Source organism: Lagenorhynchus albirostris, chromosome 8 (genome assembly GCF_949774975.1).
Source record: "Lagenorhynchus albirostris chromosome 8, mLagAlb1.1, whole genome shotgun sequence".
NCBI lineage: Eukaryota > Metazoa > Chordata > Mammalia > Artiodactyla > Delphinidae > Lagenorhynchus > Lagenorhynchus albirostris.
In genome coordinates, this window is record NC_083102.1 from 45,652,448 (window position 1) to 45,672,309 (window position 19,862).

At 44.5% G+C, this 19,862-nt stretch overlaps 1 protein-coding gene across 3 annotated transcripts in view; it reads left to right on the plus strand.

Annotated features, from left to right (window-relative positions):
• NOD1 (nucleotide binding oligomerization domain containing 1) overlaps positions 1 to 19,862 on the plus strand; it is a 99,509-nt gene that overhangs the window by 63,863 nt on the left and 15,784 nt on the right. For all 3 annotated transcript variants that reach the window (XM_060156915.1, XM_060156914.1, XM_060156916.1), the window contains 4 exons: positions 4,715 to 4,798; positions 5,702 to 5,785; positions 8,186 to 8,269; positions 12,747 to 12,830. In XM_060156915.1, the coding sequence (XP_060012898.1) occupies positions 4,715 to 4,798; positions 5,702 to 5,785; positions 8,186 to 8,269; positions 12,747 to 12,830 (336 nt within the window). The remainder of the gene's footprint in view (positions 1 to 4,714; positions 4,799 to 5,701; positions 5,786 to 8,185; positions 8,270 to 12,746; positions 12,831 to 19,862) is intronic.

The following is a 19,862-nucleotide window of genomic DNA, read 5'->3' on the forward strand; positions in this document are numbered from 1 at the left end:
GGTTTATTCCTAGTATACAGCAGGTTCTTATCAGTCATCAATTTTATACACATCAGTGTACACATGTCAATCCCAATCGCCCAGTTCATCACACCACCACCACCCCCGCCGCTTTCCCCAACTTGGTGTCCATACGTTTGTTCTCTACATCTGTGTCTCTATTTCTGCCTCCCATGAGGTTTTGATATGGCAGTCTATGTATGTACAAGGTTGTTTTAAGTTGCTGGCTTCTTTCCCACCTAGAGGAGTTCCTTTCACATTTGTTGCAAAGCTGGTCTGGTGGTGCTGAATTCTCTTAGCTTTTACTTGTCTGTAAAGCTTTTGATTTTTCTGTCTAACCTGAATGAGATCCTTGCCGGGTAGAGTAATCTTCGTTGTAGGTTCTTCCCTTTCATCACTTTAAATATATCATGCCACTCCCTTCTGGCCTGCAGAGTTTCTGGTGAGAAATCAGCTGATATCCTTATGGGAGTTCCCTTGTATGTTGTCATTTTTCCCTTGTTGCTTTTAATATTTTTTCTTTAATTTTTGTCAATTTGATAACTATGTGTCTTGGTGTGTTCCTCCTTGGGTTTATCTTGTCTGGGACTCTCTGCACCTCCTGGACTTGGGTGACTGTTTCTTTTCCCACGTTAGGGAAGTTTTCAGCTATTATCTCTTCACATATTTTCTCACATCCTTTCTCTCTCTCTTCTCCTTCTGGGACCCCTATAATGTGAACATTGGTGCATTTAGTGTCGTCCCAGAGGTCTTTTAAGATTGTCATTTCTTTTTTTTTTTTTTTTAACTGGGCCTTTTTTTTTAAAAAACCCACATTTGTTTATTTATTTATTTTTGGCTGTGTCGGGTCTTCGTTTCTGTGCAAGGGCTTTCTCTAGTTGTGGCAAGCGGGGTCCACTCTTCATTGCGGTGCGCGGGCCTCCCACTATCACGGCCTCTCTTGTTGCGGAGCACAGGCTCCAGATGCGCAGGTTCAGTAGTTGTGGCTCACGGGCCTAGTTGCTCCACAGCATGTGGGATCTTCCCAGACCAGGGCTCGAACCCGTGTCCCCTGCATTAGCAGGCAGATTCTCAACCACTGTGCCACCAGGGAAGCCCGTCTTCATTTCTTTTCATTCTTTTTTCTTTATTCTGTTCTGTAGCAGTGATTTCCACCATTCTGGCTTCCAGCTCACTTATCTGTCCTTCTGCCTCACTTATCCCGCTATTGATTCCTTCTGCTGTATTTTTTATTTCAGTTATTTTATTGTTTGTCTGTTTGTTTGTTCTTTAGTTCTTCAAGGTCTTTGTTAAACATTTCTTGTATCTTCTCAATCTGTGCCTCCATTCTTTTTCCGAGATCTTGGATCATCTTTCTTATCATTACTCTAAATTCTTTCCTGGGTAGATTGCCTATCTCCACTTCACTTAGTTGTTCTTCTGAGGTTTTATCTTGTACCTTCATCTGGGAAATATTCCTCTGCTGTCTCATTTTGTCTAACTTTCTGTGATTGTGGTTTCCTTTCCACAGTCTGCAGCGTTGTAGTTCTTGTTGCTTCTGCTGTCTGCCCCCTGGTGGATGAGGCTGGTCTAAGAGGCTTGTGCAGGCTTCCTGGTGGGAGGGACCGGTTCCTGCCCACTGGTGGGTGGAGCTGGGTCTTGTCCCTCTGATGCACAGGGCTGTGTCAGGGGGTGTGTTCAGCCGGCAGTTGTGTGGTCAGGAAGACTTTAAGCAGCCTGTCTGCTGATGGGTGGGGCTGTGTTCCCACTTGGTTGGCCTGAGGTGACCCAGCACTGGAGCCAACATGCTACTGGGTGGGGCCAGGTGTTGGTGAAAATATGGCAGCCTCCAGGAGGGCTCACACCAATGAGTACTCCCGAGAACTACCGCCACCAGTGTCTTTGTCCCCACAGTGAGCTATAGCGGCCCCCTGCCTTTGCAGGAGACCCTCCAACACCAGCATATAGGTCTGGCCTAGGCTCTTAGGAGAGGTCACTGCTTTTTTCCCTGGGTCCTGGTGTGCACAATCCCTTGTGTGTGCCCTCCAAGAGTGGAGTTTCTGTTTCCTCCAGTCCTGTGGAATTCCTGTGATCAAATCCCGCTGGCCTTCAAAGGCAGATTCTCTGGGGCTCTTCCTCCTCCCATTGCCAGACCCCCAGGCTGGGGAGCCTGACGTGAAGCTCAGAACTTTCACTCCTGTGGGAGAACTTCTGTGATAGTTTTCCAGTTTAGGGGTTGTCCACTTGGCGGGTATGGGATTTGATTTTATCACAATTGCTCCCCTCAAACTGTCTCGTTGTGGGTTCTTCTTTGTCTTTGGATGTAGGACATCTTGTTTGGTAGGTTCCAGCATTTTTTTCGTCAATGGTTTTTCATCATTTAGTTGTAATTTTGGTGTTTTCATAAGAAGAGGTGAGCTCACATCCTTCTACTCTGCCACCTTGTCTCTGGAGGCTTTTTTTTTTTTTTGCGGTAAGTGGGCTTCTCACTGTTGTGGCCTCTCCCGCTGCGGAGCACAGGCTCCAGACACGCAGGCTCAGTGGCCATGGCTCACAGGCCCAGCCGCTCCATGGCATGTGGGATCTTCCCGGACTGGGGCATGAACCCGTGTCCCCTGCATTTGCAGGCGGACTCTTAACCACTGCGCCACCAGGGAAGCCCTCTGGAGGCTTTTTTAATTCAATTTTTTATTGAAAATACACATAACAAGAGTTACCATCTTAACCTTTTAAGTGTACAGTTCAGTGGCATTAAGTACATTCATATAGTTGTGCAACCACATTTGTATAGTTGTGCAACCATCACCATTATCCATCTCCAGAACTCTATCTTGCAAAACAGAAACTCATTCTCCCCTCCCCTCAGCCCTGGCAACCACCTTTCTATAGTATCCTCTGTTCCTGTGAATTTGACTACTGTAGGGAGTCATATAAGTGGAGTCATACAGTATTTGTCTTTTGTGACTGGCTTATTTCACTTAGCATGATGTCCTCAAGGTTTATCCATGTTGTAGCATGTGTCAGACTTTCCTTCCTTTCTAAGGTGGTGTAATAGACCATTCTATATATATACCACAGTTGTTTATCCATTCATCTGTCAGTGGACACTTGGATTGTTTCCACCTTTTAGCTCTTGTGAATAATGCTGCTATGTACATGGGTGTACATGGATCTCTTTGAGACCCTGCTTTAAATCCTTTTGGGTATATACCCAGAAGTGGAATTGCTGGATCACATGGTAATTCTATTTTTAATTTTTTGAGGAACCACCATATTATTTTCTGCAGCAGCTATACCATTTTACATTCCTACTAACAGTGCACAGGGGTTCCAATTTCTCCACATCCTTACCAACAACTTGTTATTTTCTGGTGTTTTGATAGTAACCATCCATATGGGTGTGAGGTGATATTTCATTATGGTTTTGATTCAGGAGACTACAGCTTTTCATAGAGTTATGATTTTTTCTCTGATTCTAGAAGACACATAGATAATTTTATTTGTAAACTATGGAAAATATGAACAGTATAATGGAGATCATCTTCTCAGAAATAATTATTGTCAACACTTGAGGTCAGGTAAGCTTTCTTGCTCTCTCTCATGCAGTTTATGTTCTCTCTATACTATTTTTTTTAATATGGTAGACGTCAAACTATCTGTACAGAATTTTATTCTACCTTTTTTCACTTAATCTCATGTCATGAGTAGTTTTTCACTTTATTCAAAGTTTGATACCATGCAGTTTTATCTAGTACACACACTTTTTATGCAAAATGCTGAAAACTCTCTTTCTGGGGTTTCAGAAGCCATACCGGCAGGGACGTCAGCAGGCCGCTTGCCTGGTGAGAGCATGTAGCTGAGGCAGTCCCAGTTCTGTGGTGAGCCTGGCAGACTTGCTTTCTGTAGACAGTGACCCTCAGCCTTTTAGGAACAGCTGACTCTTACTATAGGCTCAGCACTGTTTGGAGTGCTTTGCATATATTAACTCACTTAATCCTCACAACAACTCTATGAGAAAATGCTCTTCTTATACCTGCTTTACAGATGAGACTAAGACCTCAGAGACTATGCATTACCCAAGCACGCCCAGGTGGTGGGGGGCAGGGCCAGGATGGGAGCCCAACGTCTTACCATGCAGACCCTCGACTTAGCCAGATCCTCTAAGGCTTTCTACTGTGGGGGAGAGAATACAGCTTGTCATGGCACCTCCCTACCCAAACTGCAACAATCTGAACAACATGGTTTGGTCACCTCCTCTTTACATACCAGGGAAATTGCCGATAAGTTTTCTCAGTGTGCTTTCTGATCTTTGCTTCATGCAAGACCGACTATGTCTTCAAGAATGTCCGGCACCCCTGCACAGGGTCAAATGGATATTGGGTCTGGCACCGCCACAGGCCTTCCTTTCAAGCTGCCACCAACCTGTATATCCTGCAGGTGACATTTCAGGGATAGTTGTGAGCTTAGGCTCTGACTGACAGCTCTACAAAAGCTCAGGGGTGAGACTTGGTTCCTAATTGTGCAGCTGTCTGATTTGAGTTCTGTTCACAAGCCTTCTACTGCTTTTTTTCCTCCAGAGCAGCTCACTAAGGGGCTGGTGGAGGGATTCATCTCCAGGCCACAGCTCCAGGGATGGAGCAGAAACATCTGCGTGTTGAGTATACATGCCATGGCCTTGAGCAGAAAATAAGGGATGAGCATGAGGTAACTTTCACTGTCTTCCCTCTGCCCTCAGGATGTGGGGCAATCAAATCGGTGATGAAGGAGCAAGGGCCTTTGCAGAGGCTCTGAGGAACCACCCGAGCTTGACTAACTTGAGGTAACTGCTGCCTTCTGAGAACTGCTGTCTTCAGGGCCAACCTGGTCACTCCGTGTTCCTCTTGTTTTACCAGAGGAGGAGCCAGGGGAAAGAGGGCGGCTGGCATTCCTAACAGGGAAGGTATTTGTGTGTGCGGTTTTTCTTTTTCTTTTTAAAAACGTTTTTATCGACATAGAAGAGGCATACAGTTAAGTATATTATGCTTAAGTTTTCAGCTCTGTGATGTGACATGTGTACACACCAGTCAGATCAAGACTAGACATTGCCAGCCCCTCTGTAGTCTTCCCGTGCCCCTTGGGTGTTGGGGAGGAATTCTTCAGTCCAGACAAAACTGAAAGACACTGGGCCGCAGATTCCTGCCCCCTCCTCGTTTCTCAGGATGGTGCTGGGACAAGAGGGGACCCTTCACCTCTGTAAACAGACTTGGTCCTCCCTGGCCCTCCTTTAGGCCTCTGGCCAAATCTCTGAGACTCGGGGGTCTCCTGGTTGCCCGTGTCCTTCCTGTCACTGACAAAGGGTTAAATACAGTGGGGGCAGTAGCAGAGTTCCTTCCATACAAGAACAGAGGAAACTTCTCCAGGCCTCACTGACAGGCGCCTGTAAGGTGTCAACCTCCGAAGCAGAGCTTGCCAGGCATCCTCAGCCCGTGTGACCAGGTCTTGCCATGTTCCATTTCCTGTCTGGCCTCTCCTTGAGCAGTCTGGTGATTGGCCTCGTCCTGGGCTCTGGAGTGGCAAAGGCTGAGTGGCTGCTGGTGAGGCTGGCACTTACGCTTCCTGCTTCAAATCAGCCCAGGCAGGAACCACGTCCAGGTGGAGTCTTGCCAGCTGTTTTAGTTGCTGAAACCAAAGCCAAATGTAGACGTGTTTTTAATAACCTACCCCAAATGTTTTTCCTTCCTAGTCTTGCATTCAATGGCATTTCTACAGAAGGAGGAAAGAGCCTCGCGTGGGCCCTGCAGCAGAATGCGTCTCTGAAAATATTCTGGTAATGACCAGAGTCATTTTGAACGGTTGGGTCTCAGGGATTTTTCCAAAGACTGTACACAGCCTGGAATCTTAACTGAAAGAGTGCCTCTCTGTTGTAAAGGCTCTAGGCCTTTCCTCAAAGGAAGGTTTATAATTTCATTTCCTCCTAGAGAAGAAAATAGCCATTCCCAGAAGCACAAACAAGTACAGAATGGGTGGAATGGGTCCCAGGAACATGAGTTTGAGACCTTAGCCTTCTTTGCCCACCCTAGGCCTCAGGAAAACCAGAAGGCTAGCTATTCTGTCAGGATATCCTCGGAACACTCTCAGACATGCCTTGAGGAGTCCAACTTGAATGCACTTGTCTCAGAACTTTCTCCCTTCTTCCTCTTAAACTGCCTACCCCCTGTGCAGCCTCCTCTGTCCCCAGGTAGTCACATCAGGACTTGGCCTTCATGCTCCAGCTCACCTGTCATGGGAAGCCCACAGCCCTCGCTCCCTCTCTGCACTCCAGGGCCACTAGTTAACTGTGTGTTACCTTCTGAAAGTGATGCTTTTTTTCTTTCTTTTGGTTGTTCCTTTTTTTGGTCATTTACCGTATTTTTATTTATTTACTTGCCTGTATCATAAATTGCTTCCGGGAAAGGAAGTTATATTACATGTCTCTGTATCCTCCTCATGAGATATTGGCTACATCAGTTAATGAAAATGTCATTATGAGAATTCAGATACTAGACCTGCTGGCCAGTAAGTGCATTTTCCTTTTCCCCTCAAAAAAATCTTTTAAAAGATTTTGAAAATACATGCTTTTTTGAAAAAAATATAATACACTGAAGTTGGGAAAGTAGGAAGTGAAAGAACCTCCTCCCTCATGCTTTCTAAATATAATCTTTTATTTCTAGCATTTGAATGTATATTCAAATAAATACCGCTTTTCTTATGAAACTGAATAGCATTTAGCAAGTGACTAAAGAAAAAATATCTCAACCATATATTGTACATATTTGACATGTCCTTTTATGTCAGGGTTTCTCAATCTCAACACTGTTGACATTTGGGTCCAAATAATTCTTTTTTCTTGAGAGGCTGTCCTGTGCATTGTAAGATATTTAGCAGAATCCCTGGCCTCTACCCATTAGATACCAGTAGTAACCCCTAATTGTGACAGTCGAAATTGTCTCCAGACATTGGCAAGTGTCCCCTGGAGAAGTCACCCCAGTTGAGAACCACAGGTCTAGAGGGATAATAATAATGTCAATCCCCAAAATCTCTTGAGTACTCACTGTACATCGCACATTGTTCTCAGCCTTTTCCATGTATTAACTCATTCTCACAACTGTGTTATGAGGGCTGTACCATTACTGTTCACATTTGCTGGTGAGAAAACTCAGGCCCAGAGAAGTTCAACCACGTGCTGTGGTCGCCCTGCTAGTAAGCCATTGCCAGCCGGCATGTCTGGCTCAGAGCATCTTGAGCCCCACGCTCTTCTGCCTCTTTCTTTATCCTACCTCATTCTCTCTAAAGGTTGCACAGTGTCCCTTGAATGTACACTCACAATGTATTTTGCTGGCTGCCTCTACTGATACTGAAATTTGTTCACATCTTACGTTATGACCGAAAAGACTGCAACCAATACTGCATGTATAGAACCTGTGTGTAATGTCTTTGCACACCATAGGGTGGATTTCTAGACGTTGAATTGTTGGCCCAAAGTGAAACACATTTAAAGTGTGGATAGACACTACCAAATTGCCCTTCTAGGAATGATTTTTTAAATGTTCTTTATATTCATTTCTCCTTCCTTATTTATTCTTTCATCCACTGGCACAACAGGGTTTAATTCTCTTTACAACCAGGAACTTCTAGCCCTCTGTACTTTATCCAGACCACTTCCTGCTTTTACGAACAACTGAGAGACTTCCTGAACTTTCTTTCAGTCACAGAACTCGGGTCCTTCATAAGTGGCCTCGGAGCAAAGTGATGAACACATTTTAACGCCCAGTCGGCAGGCTTTTCTAGGTCTTCATCTGACTGAGTTTAGTAACACACTGTCCGTGGTGTTCAAGGGATCTTAACGGCTGGAGACCCGAGAAGCAGGCACTGGCCCCTCGCTTTCTGTGGGCCCGTCTTCTGAGAGATCTGAGGGCTCAGCAAGGATGGGGAGGGAGTATGGGCTCCCCCCGCAGCAGCAGGGCTAAGAAGTAGGAGCTTGGGTGAAGGGTTGCACTAGAAATGAACCTCCGTTTATTGTCTGTGGGGCTCAGAGGCTGGCTTGGAGCCTGGCTGTTTGCTGGGTTCTCAGCAAGTGATGAGCTGCATAAGCTGCAGACGCTGGGGCTGGGATCCCGCTTCTGTGAACTCAGTGGAGAGTGGGTGCCAGGTAGCGCTGTCCTGAGTCGACACTTCCTTTCTTTTCCAGGCTCACCAAAAATGAACTTGATGATGAAGTGGCAGAGAGCTTGGCAGAGATGTTGAAAGTCAACCAGACGTTGAAACATTTATGGTAATTCAGATTTAAACACTGTGCTTTTTAAAAAAATATTTTTTGAGATATATCTTTTGAAATATTTTTTGAGATTCACATATCATAAAGTCACACTTTTTAAGTGTACAGTTCAGTGGTTTTTAGCATATTTATAAGGTGGTGCAACCATCACCACTATCTAATTCTAGAACATTTTACAAAACTACCCACCTCCCCTACCCGCCAGAAACCTGTATGCGTTAAGTCATCACTCCCCATCCTTCTCCTCCCTTAGTCCCTGGCACCTGCTAATCTACTTCCAGTCTCTATGGATTTGCCTCTTCTGGGCATTTCATAGAAATGCAGTCATACAATACATGACCTTTTGTTTCTATGTTCTTTCACTAGCAAAAGTTTTCAAGGTTCACCTACATTGTAGCATATATCAGTACTCCATTGCTTTTTATGGCTGAATGATATTCCATTGTATGGACAGTCCATGTTTTGTTTGTCCATTCTTCAGTTGGTGGACATTTGGGTTGTTTCTACTTTATGACTATTATGAATAATGCTACTGTGAACATTCGCACACATGTTTCTATGTGAGATGTTTTCATTTCTCTTGGGATAGAATTGCTGGGTCATATGGTCACTCTGTTAAATGCCAAACTGTTTTTCAAAGTGGTTGTGCTATTTACATTTCCACCAGTCATGTATGAAGGTCCCCATTTCTCCATGTCCTCACCAACACTTGCTATTGTCTGTCTTTTTTGGGTAATGCCATCCTAGGGGGTGTAAAGTGGTATCTCATCATGGGTTTTTTTTTTTTTTTTTTTTTTTTTTTTCGGTACGCGGGCCTCTCACTGTTGTGGCCTCTCCCGTTGCGGAGCACAGGCTCCGGATGCGCAGGCTCAGCGGCCATGGCTTATGGGCCCAGCCGCTCTGCAGCATGTGGGATCTTCCCGGACTGGGGCATGAATCCGTGTCCCCTGCATCGGCAGGCGGACTCTCAGCCACTGCGCCACCAGGGAAGCCCTCATCATGGTTTTGATTTGCATTTCCCTGCTAACAGTGTTGGGTGTCTTTTCATGTGCATATTGGCCATTCGTGTACCTTCTTTAGAGAACTGTCTCCACATCCTTTGTCCATTTGTAAATTGGGTTATATGCCTTTTAATTGCTGAGTTGTTAGAGTTCTTTATATATTCTGGGTGCTAGACATTTACTAGATACGCGATTTGCAAATATTTCTTCTCTTTCTGTGAGGTTTTTCACTTTCTTGAGAGTGACCTTTGAAGCACCAAAGTATTTAATTTTGATAAAGTCCAATTTATCTATTTTTTGTTTAGTTGCCTGTGCTTTAGGTATCTTAGTAAGAAATCATTGGCTAATCCAAGGTCCCAAAGATTTCCTTTAAGTGTTATAGTTTTGCTCTTACATTTAGGTCTTTGATCCATTTGGAGTTCATTTCTGTGTATGGTATGAGGTGTTAGGGGTCCAGCTTCATATTATTGCATGTAGATATCCAGTTGTCCCAGCACCACGCGTTGAAAAGTCTCTTTCCATTTTGAATGGCCCTGACGCTTTTGTCAAAACTCAGTTGACCATAAATCTGTGAGTTTATTTCTGGACCTTCTATTCTAGTTCATTGAGCCATATGTTTATCATCATGCCAGGACCACACTGTCCTGATTATTGTAACTTTGTAGTAAGTTTTGAAACCAGGAAATGTGGGTCTTCCAACTTTGTTCTTCTTTCTCAATATTGTTTTGACTATTCTGGGTCTCTAGCATTTCCATGTGAATTTTAGATCACCATGTCAATTTCTGTAAAAACAAAAAACCCCCAAAAAACCCAGAGTGTGCTACTTTTACATCTGTGTTTTTTTGTTTTATTCCTTTTCTTTCTGACCTGTAGACGTTCTTTTATGCCCTTCCCTAGGTGTCAGGCCAGCCCCTTCACGAGAACACAGCTAGAACAGGGCTAGAGAGTGACTCTTAGCTCTTGGTGCCGGTACAGACTACACTGGCTGCAGTGAAGGTAGCCAGTGGGCATATGTACCTGAGCACTGCCAGGCTTTTTACTTCTCCTCCTACCCAGCCTCTTGCCAGGTCTAGGCTTCAGGCAGCTCACCCTCCCCCCAGCAAGGTGTAGGTGGTGCCAGTGTTTGCAGCTTTCCGGAAGGGGTGATTAGGAAACAGCAGAATTTAACTGAATGCAGAACTCAGTGCCCACTTCCAGGTTCTATTTTTGCTCCTTTTGCAAAAATGTCCAAGTCACACTGTGGTTGTGCTTACCAGAAGGTCTCACCTCTGCCACTTGGCCCAGGGGCCCCAGTCTTTGAGAGATGTGGCGGGGATCACTGGTTCCTGGCTGCAGCACAGCCACCGAGTCCTGTGTGCTTGGGCAGGAATGGTGACAAGAGCTCCCTTCCCCTGGGCACCATGGTAGAAATGATGAGAACTACTTCATACACATCCTCCTATTGAAATCTCACACACCCAGGGTAGCGGGGTTCTCTTATAGTTATTCCCATTTTATAGATCAGGCAGCTGAGGAATAGAAAGCTTAAGTTTATTTCTTCAAGGATCTGCAGCTGAGAAGTGGGGAGTGGGTGTATGTATATGAGGAGAGCTTTTAACCACGATGCTATACTGCCTCCTTAAGGAACTGGCTTAATTTCTGTAATCTCATTAGTCACAGTAATATAGGTCATTATCTTCCTGGTACACAGCTACCTTCTTGGATCAGTGCCCAGAATTTCTAAAGGTCAAGTTCAATAGTAGCCTTATGCTACAAATAGCTGGAGGGTGAGGAGTGAACCTGTGATGAAGCACAGAGGTATCACTGACTTGTCCTGCTCTTTCCTGGGTGGGTTAGACGCATGGCTTCCCAGGGGAGCAATTTGGGAATTGCCCAGGCTTCCCAGCTATATCTGAAATCTTTGTTTCATTAGAATCAATGCCACCCAACATAATGGGGTATGCTCTTAGAGGCCCCATTATTGATGCTTTTCCACTGGGACCCATGAGTAGCAGCAGAACTGTTCTTCCTCCCTCCCTCTCAGATGTTGGAGAGGACATGGTACCATCTTGGAAGCCTTTGTTTCCCCCAAAGAAGAGAATGGCCAGCTCTTTAAAAAATACTTAACTTTAAAAACTGCCTTGCCTTTCTCCAGCCATCTGGAAGGAGACATCAGACTGCCTGTTCCCCAGATGTGTTCCTTAGAATTTGTTGTTCAGACTGGTAGTCTCCAAGAATTTGTTGTTCAGACTGGTAGTCTCCGAACATTTTTGATTGGGCACCCCTGCAGTGAAAAATGTCAAGCACACATGCATACATATATGTTCATGTATTAAATTACCTACATATGAATATACAGATATATTATGCTCACTATAAAAATACACAGAAAAGTTAAACATTTAAAAAAATTTTACTTAAGTGTAGTTGATTTACAGTGTTGTATTTAATTTCTGCTGTACAGGAAAGTAACTCAGTTTTTTATATATATATATATATTCTTTTCCATTATGGTTTATCACAGGATTTTGAATACAGTCCCCTGTGCTATACAGTAGGACCTTGTTTATCCTATATATAATAATTTGCATCTGCTAATCCCAAACCTTCCCTCCCCCTTGGCAACCACAAGTCTGTTCTATTTGTGAGTCTGTTTTTGTTTCATAGATATGTTCATTTGTGTCGTATTTCAGATTTCACATATAAGTGATATCATATGGTATTTGTCTATCTCTTAATGACTTAATTTGCTTAGTATGATAATGTCTGGGTCCATCCATGTTGCTGCAAATGGCATGATTTCATTCTTTTTTATGGCTAATAATCCATTGTATGTATTTACCATATCTTCTTTATCCATTCATCTGTCGATGGACATTTAGGTTGCTTCCATGTCCTGGCTATTGTAAATAGTGCTGCTGTGAATACTGGGGTGCACGTATCCTTTTGAATTATGGTTTTCTCTGGATATATGCCCAGGAGTGGGATTGCTGGATCATATGGTAGCTCTATTTTTAGTTTTTTAAGGAATATCCATACTGTTCTCCATAGTGGCTGTACCAATTTACATTCCCACCGACAGTGTAGGAGGGTTTCCTTTTCTCCACACCCTCTCCAGCATTTATTGTCTGTAGACATTTTGATGATGGCCATTCTGACTGGTGTGAGGTGATACCTCATTGTTGTTTTAATTTGCATTTCTCTAATTATTAGCGATGATGAGCATCTTTTCATGTGCCTCTTGGCCATCTGTATGTCGTCTTTGGAGAAATGTCTATTTAGGTCTTCTGCCCATCAGAAAAATTAAACATTTTAAAGCATGTTCTTTATTTTCATGGATCTGATCGACACAATCTCAGCAAGATCGAAAGTTAAGGGGACTCAGTTCTTCCCCTGACCCTGTCTCTTATCCCATCGTATCCTTCCAACCCCCTAATGAAGTGGGCAGATTTAATCCAGTATTACTTGATACAAAAGATATATTCTTCTTTCAGGCTTATCCAGAACCAGATTACAGCCAAGGGGATTGCCCAGTTGGCAGATGCATTACAGAAGAACACTGGCATAATGGAGATTTGGTAAGACCAATCTACCACTTGTAATGATAACAACGATTATTTACTCAGCGCCATTTACTATGTGCCATGTACAATGCAGGGCACTGTCCATTTATCTCCCATCTTTCCAACAATCTGTAATGTAGGTAGTATCGTCTCCATTTCACAGATGTAGAAACTGAGGCCCAGACCAAGGTCACACCTAAGAGGAGAAGCTGAAATTCAGCCCAGACTACGACTCCATAGTCAGGGCTCTCCTCCCCAGCCCCCCTGTCCTGCTTACTGTCCTGGGTTGCACGGGGGCAGACAGACTGGGAAAGGGATTCCCACTGAAAGTTAATCACTCTGGGACTCATGAGCCTGAGAGATGACCATGCTGGCCCAGAGTTTAAAGCATGTTCTTTTCCTTCTCTGGGCTTCCAGGCTGTATTTGAGCTGATTGTACTCTTTTTCGACTTCCTGTTTCTGTTATGCTAGCAGAAGGAAGGCATGTGCTCTGCTTTGCTGCAATGTTGAGCCCCATTTCCTTTCTTGTGCCTCCTACGGGACACACAGCCCCGAGGTAGGACTGGGCCTGTAGCATATTCGGGGGTGGGGGAGTGTGTGTGTCCCATTAGTGACAATGGTTACACCACTGGGTTAAGTGCTAGGGAAACAGCAGTTAACTGGACAGAAAGGTCCCTGACTGCCTCAGAGTACTGATGTAACCGAGCTGAGAACAGAGGGCTCCGTGTCTCTGAATCCAGACCCCCCAAGTGCTCTGGAATTTGCTATCTACCCCAGGCCTGGCCTGAGACAGCCCAGCAGTGTGTGAGGCTCAGACCTGCATGGGAACCATGACACAAATCCAGGGCCCCGTGAGGACAGAGACCACAGGAGTTCATGCTACCACTGTGGGCCCTGAGATCCACGGAGCAGCCTCAGCTCAGGGGGTAGTTGCTCGTTAACTACAGTTCTTTCTTCATGACTGGGGAGAAGAATTTCACAGCCAAGAACAATAGAGCAAGGTACAGCCACCTCCCTGACCTTTTTAAATTTCGCTTTAGAATTTGTTAGTGGACCATAAAATTGGTTTGGTGGGTTGCAACCAGCATTATTTAAAAAATGAAACAGAGCCAGAATGCCCTGTGCCTAGTATGAAATATTCTTTCATAATCTCATTTCAGATGTGGGTGTGTACGTATACACAGATGCTGGTTCACAATGTAAAATGTTCTTATTTGAGGTCACAGTCAGAAAAACATTTGAAAACACTGTCCTAGAGTAGAAAGCCCAGCTCCAAGCAGACCGATGGAGAGGCTGTGGCATGTGTGCCTTCAAGGCCGAAGCCCACTGCTCAGCCCTCAAAGGCGCTGGAGTGCCAGTGGGATTTTAATCTCCAACCACCCTCAGCCTGTGATCCTTTCCTAGAACCTTTCCTAGATCCTTTCCCACCCCATTTCCTGCTGACTCTGTTGTTTGAGGACAGCAGGCAGAGGAGGGGAGCAGAGAGGAGGGGAGGCCAGGCTGCAGGACAGTCTGTGGACTACAGCTGGCTTCCACCCTTCTCAGGGGCTGGTTAGGACAGTTGTAAGGATATGCAGCTGCTTTAAGTCCGTCAAGCTTGAAATGGGCCTTTGTCACCTACCAACAGACAACCGCTGTTCCTACACAAGGAACTATTTGTGTAGGACCAGGTGTCGATCTTCAAGGCATGCTCTGCAGAGCCTGAAAGCGGCACTGGTGTCAGGGAGGACTCGGAAAGAGGACAAGGAGGAGGGCTCGGGTGCTGGCCCAGGAGTATCTTTACCTCAGCCCCTGGCTCAGCCCAGGTGTCTGACTGACTCCCTGGGACTGGGCTCTGTGAGAGTGCTGGCTGTGTTGGCCCTGTCCAGGGGTTGAGCCAGCAGGGGAGTGGAGATGAGGGAGCAGCTCTGCCTGGGGCCACACTGGCACAGATGACCTTGGACCGTTGCTTTGGACTCATTATCTGTACTGACATTTATTTCTGCCTTGTCCCTGTCCAAAAAGAACTTGAGGTCTGAAGTCCCTCAGTCTTCAAAGACAGAAGTTAGCAGTGTTCAATGACCTGGTATTATAAATTATAGCATTTACTGCACTCCATTGTAATAGCTTCCTGTGAAGGAGCTACAGTCTAGACGAGACAGCCTGAGGGTAGGGCCTGTGTCAGGGAAAGCACCGCATCTTCATTTGTTGAACAACAAAGTGCTTGTGTGCCAGGCACGATGCTGGTACCAAGAGTCCAGTGGTGAACAAAATGGACCTGCCCTCATGCGTGTACCCTCTGGTGAGGAAGACACAGTTAAGAAACAAATCATTCAAGTAACTATTTAATTACAATCATGATGAGTGCTAGAAAGGGGAAAGCTAAGAAGGGAACCTAATACAGATGAGGTTTCAGGGAAGGTCTCCCTAAGGAAGTGGCATTTAAACTGAGCCATGAAGGATGAATAGGAGTTCATCAGCTGAAAGTGTTCCAGGTGGGGAAATAGTACGTGCAAAGGCTCTGAGGCATGAAAAAACATGGTGCCCTTGAAAAACAGCAAGAAGCAGATGGGCCTGTGGTTCAGACAGTGTGGAAGAGGGAGCAACAGGAGGCAGAGGAGACAGGCGGAGACTAGACCATAAAATATCTGTGGGTCATGTTAAGTATTTTGGTCTTTATCCTAAAAGCAATGGAAAGTCATTGAACAGTTTGAAGCAAAGAGGGATGTGATCAGATGTGCATTGTAAAAAGACCACTCTGGCTCCTCTAGGAAAGCGGATTGGAGGAGGCCATGTAAAGGGATGGTCAGTAGGACACTGCTTAGGTCAGGATGGTGGTGCTGAACATATGGAGAGGTTCCAGGGAGCCCATTCTAGGGGTATTTAGGGAATAGAACTCTGTGATAGACAGATAGAATATGAAGATGAGGACGAAGGTTGGCCCCCAGGTTACTAACTTGCACAACTGGATGTAGAGTTGTACCATTCATGGAGCTAGGGAACCCTGGGGAGATGTGCCCACTTTGAGGTACCTGGGAGGTGTCCAGATGAAGGCGTCAAGTAGGTAAGCGGCCCCACAGTGGAGCGGTCTGGCCCAGCTCAGTGACATATGAATGAGGCCAGGGATAGATGAGGTTCTTCTGGGGAAGAGGGCCAGGCCCCAAGCCTGGAGGAAATCCATTATTTGGAGGTCACATGGAGGAGGATATAAAAAAGGAGACAGAGATGGAGTGGCCAGATGTAGGAAAGAAACCAGAGAGCATAATATCAAACCAAGGGAAGGTGGTGTTTCAAGGAGGAGAGGGAGAGGGCAGGACAGCCAAATGCCTGTGAGGGTCAGGAAAGACAAGGGCTAAAAACTGTTATTTAAGTTCAGGTTTATAGAGGCTATTGGTTACCTTAGTGAGACCCAGTCCATAGAGTGATGGTAGCTGGAAAGGATTAATATGTGAATATCAAACAAGTCATCAAGATGGCAGGGTAAGAGGACGTAGAGCTTACCTCCCCCACAAACACATCAAAAATACATCTACATGTGGAACAAGTCTTGTGGAAAACTAACTGGAAACTGGCAGGAGAACGCCTGTACAACCAAGGCTGCAAGAAAGATTCCCATGTAATCACAGAGGATGGGAAAGAAAGCATCAGGTCAGGACAGAGCCCATGGGAGGGGACCAAGAGGAAAAGGAAGACCAGACAGGTGGATACTTGCCCTGGGGAGTGAGCGGGCTGAGCCACAGACTGGGTGTCCCACACAGAGGAGACAAGCCCCATTGGCTGCTTGGAGAACTGCTAGGACAGACAGAAAGGCTGGAGAAGCCTAGACTCCAGTTGTGAGGCGTGCATGGGTGCTTGCTTACCACCAGAGAGGGCAAAGTGAGGTCTGCCCTAGCATGGTGGTGTCACCACACTCTCCAGTCCCAGCTGAGCAAACACCCCAGCTCCACTCATTCCACACCACAGCTTGGCACTAGATCTAGGGCAGCCAGGTCCTGGGAGAAGACTCGATCTAGAGATGCAGAGGTGGCCCAGGAACCTGGGGGGTGGTCCAGGTAGGGCAGCAGCAGCCACTGTTAGCACTTACTAAAACAGCACTACAGAAGCAGCCCAGACGTCTGATGGCAGCATAGCTGCTTCAGCTCCCACAGCCATAATGCCATGACCCCTAGTGCTAGCTGAGCAAATGCTCCAGCCCCACCCACTCCACACCACAACCGTGCACTAGATCTGGGATGACCACAGTGGGGAAAAGACATGACCTTGGGCTGCATCTGAGCAGAGCTGCAGCTGCCTACACAGGTGGTGCCATTGGACCTCTGTAAGTGCACAAGCCCCAGTGCAGGGAGAAGGAAAAACATACACTTAAAGGGAACAGAGCCAGCTTGAGCCCAACCCTCAGGGCATTCACTCCAGCAACTTAGGAGCAGCCCCCTGCCCTGTGTGATGGCCACTGAGCAGAGAGGAAGTCCTGCATCACACCCTGTGCAGGCTCTAGCTCTTTCAATTCTAGCCACACCCCCATCGAGCTGATAGGGGCCAGCACATCCTGAAGAACACATGACTGGCATCCACATCAAAACCCATCCTCACACCAAAAACACGGCACACAGTCTACATGGGGACACTCCCACATAAAAACAAACACCCCTTCAAGACCACAGTAGGTAACTGTTTCACCTAAGTTCATTGAGACAGAGAAAGTTAAGTAAAATGAAAAAGCAGAGGAACTATTCCCACTTGAAAGAGCAAGAGAAACCCCCCCCCGAAAAAGTAATGAAACAGAGGTAACAATGAGTTCAAAAAGTTGGTAATAAAAATGCTAACTGAATGAAGAAAGAGTTGATCTAAGCACAGATCATTTTAACAAAAACTATAAAAAGACCCAATCAAAAATAATTCCATTTTAGATACAAAGCACCCTAAGAGCAATGAATAGCGGACTAAATGACACAGAACACATAAATGATCTGGAAGATTAAAAAATGGAAACTATCGAATCAGTACAGCAGACAGAAAGAAAATGAAAAAAAATGAAAGCAACATATGAGATCTATGGGATAATATAAAATGTGCCAACATCTGCATTATAGGGTTTCCAGAACAAGAAGAGAATCAAAAATGTATTTGAAGAAATTATGGCTGAAAACTTCCCAAACCTAAAGAAGGAAATAAATATCTAGGTACAGGAAGCACAGAGGGTCCCAAACAAGAGGAACCCAAACACACCCACACCAAGACATATCATAATTAAAATGGCAAAAGTTAGAATTCTAAAGGCAGCAAGTGTAATAAAACAGCATCATACACAAGGGAACCCCCCCCACCCCCGCATAAGGCTATCATCTGATTTCTCTGCAGAAACCTTGCAGGCTAGAAGGAGTGGCATGATATTCAAAGTCCTGAAGGGGAAAAACCTACAACCTAGGATACTCAACCCAGCAAGATTAGGATACTCAACCCAGCAAGATTATCAAGGAGAGATTATATAAGGAGAAAAGAATTTCTCAGACAAGCAAAAACCTGAAAGAATTCAGTGATACTAAACATACTCTGAAAGAAATGTTGAAGAGTCTTCTCTAAATGGAAAAGCAGCATCTATAGGAAAGGGAAAATAACAATAGGAAAGACAAATATGTATTGAAGATCACTTAAACCAGTATGTGGATTCAAAAAAAGATGGAATTCAATAATGACATTTTGTAATGTCAAACTGAACATAAATTTGTACTGCACAGTCCTCGTGTGTACAGTATGCAGTATATTATATACTTGTTAATAAAACCATCATAAAAAACAAAAAATTGTAAAAGTGACTATAACTACAATAAACAGTAAAGGGATAAGCACGGAGATATAAAACATGACATCAGAGCAAAGATCAATAAAACTAAAAGCTGGTTCTTTGAGAAGATAAACAAAATTAATAAACCATTAGCCAGACTCATCAAGAAAATAGAATTAGAAATGAAAAAGGAGAAATAACTGACACTGCAGAAATACAAAAGATCATGAGATTACTACAAGCAACTCTATGCCAATAAAATGGACAACCTGGAAGAAATGGACAAATTCTTAGAAACGCACAACCTGCCAAGACTGAAACAGGAAGAAATAGAAAAGATGAACAGACCAATCACAAGCACTGAAATTGAAACTGTGATTAAAAATCTTCCAACAAACAAAAGCCCAGGACCAGGTGGCTTCACAGGCGAATTCTATCAAACATTTAGAGAAGAACTAACACCTATCCTTCTCAAACTCTTCCAAAATATAGCAGAGGGAGGAACACTCCCAAACTCATTTTACAAGGCCACCATCACCCTGATACCAAAACCAGACAAGGATGTCACAAAGAAAGAAAACTACAGGCCAATATCACGGATGAACATAGATGCAAAAATCCTCAACAAAATACTAGCAAACAGAATCCAACAGCACATTAAATGGATCATACACCATGATCAAGTGGGGTTTATTTCAGGAATGCAAGGATTCTTCAATATACGGAAATCAATCAACGTGATACACCATATTGACAATTTGAAGGAGAAAAACCATATGATCATCTCAATAGATGCAGAGAAAGCTTTCGAAAAATTCAACACCCATTTATGATAAAAATCCTGCAGAAAGTAGGCATAGAGGGAACCTTCCTCAACATAATAAAGGCCATATATGACAAACCCACAGCCAACATCGTCCTCAATGGTGAAAAACTGAAAGCATTTCCACGAAGATCAGGAACAAGACAAGGTTGCCCACTCTCACCACTCTCATTCAACATAGTTTTGGAAGTTTTAGCCACAGCAATCAGAGAAGAAAAGGAAATAAAAGGAATCCAAATCGGAAAAGAAGAAGTAAAGCTGTCACTGTTTGCATATGACATGATACTATACATAGAGAATCCTAAAGATGCTACCAGAAAACTACTAGAGCTAATCAATGAATTTGGTAAAGTAGCAGGATACAAAATTAATGCACAGAAATCTCTTGCGTTCCTATACACTAATGATGAAAAATCTGAAAGTGAAATCAAGAAAACATTCCCATTTACCATTGCAGCAAAAA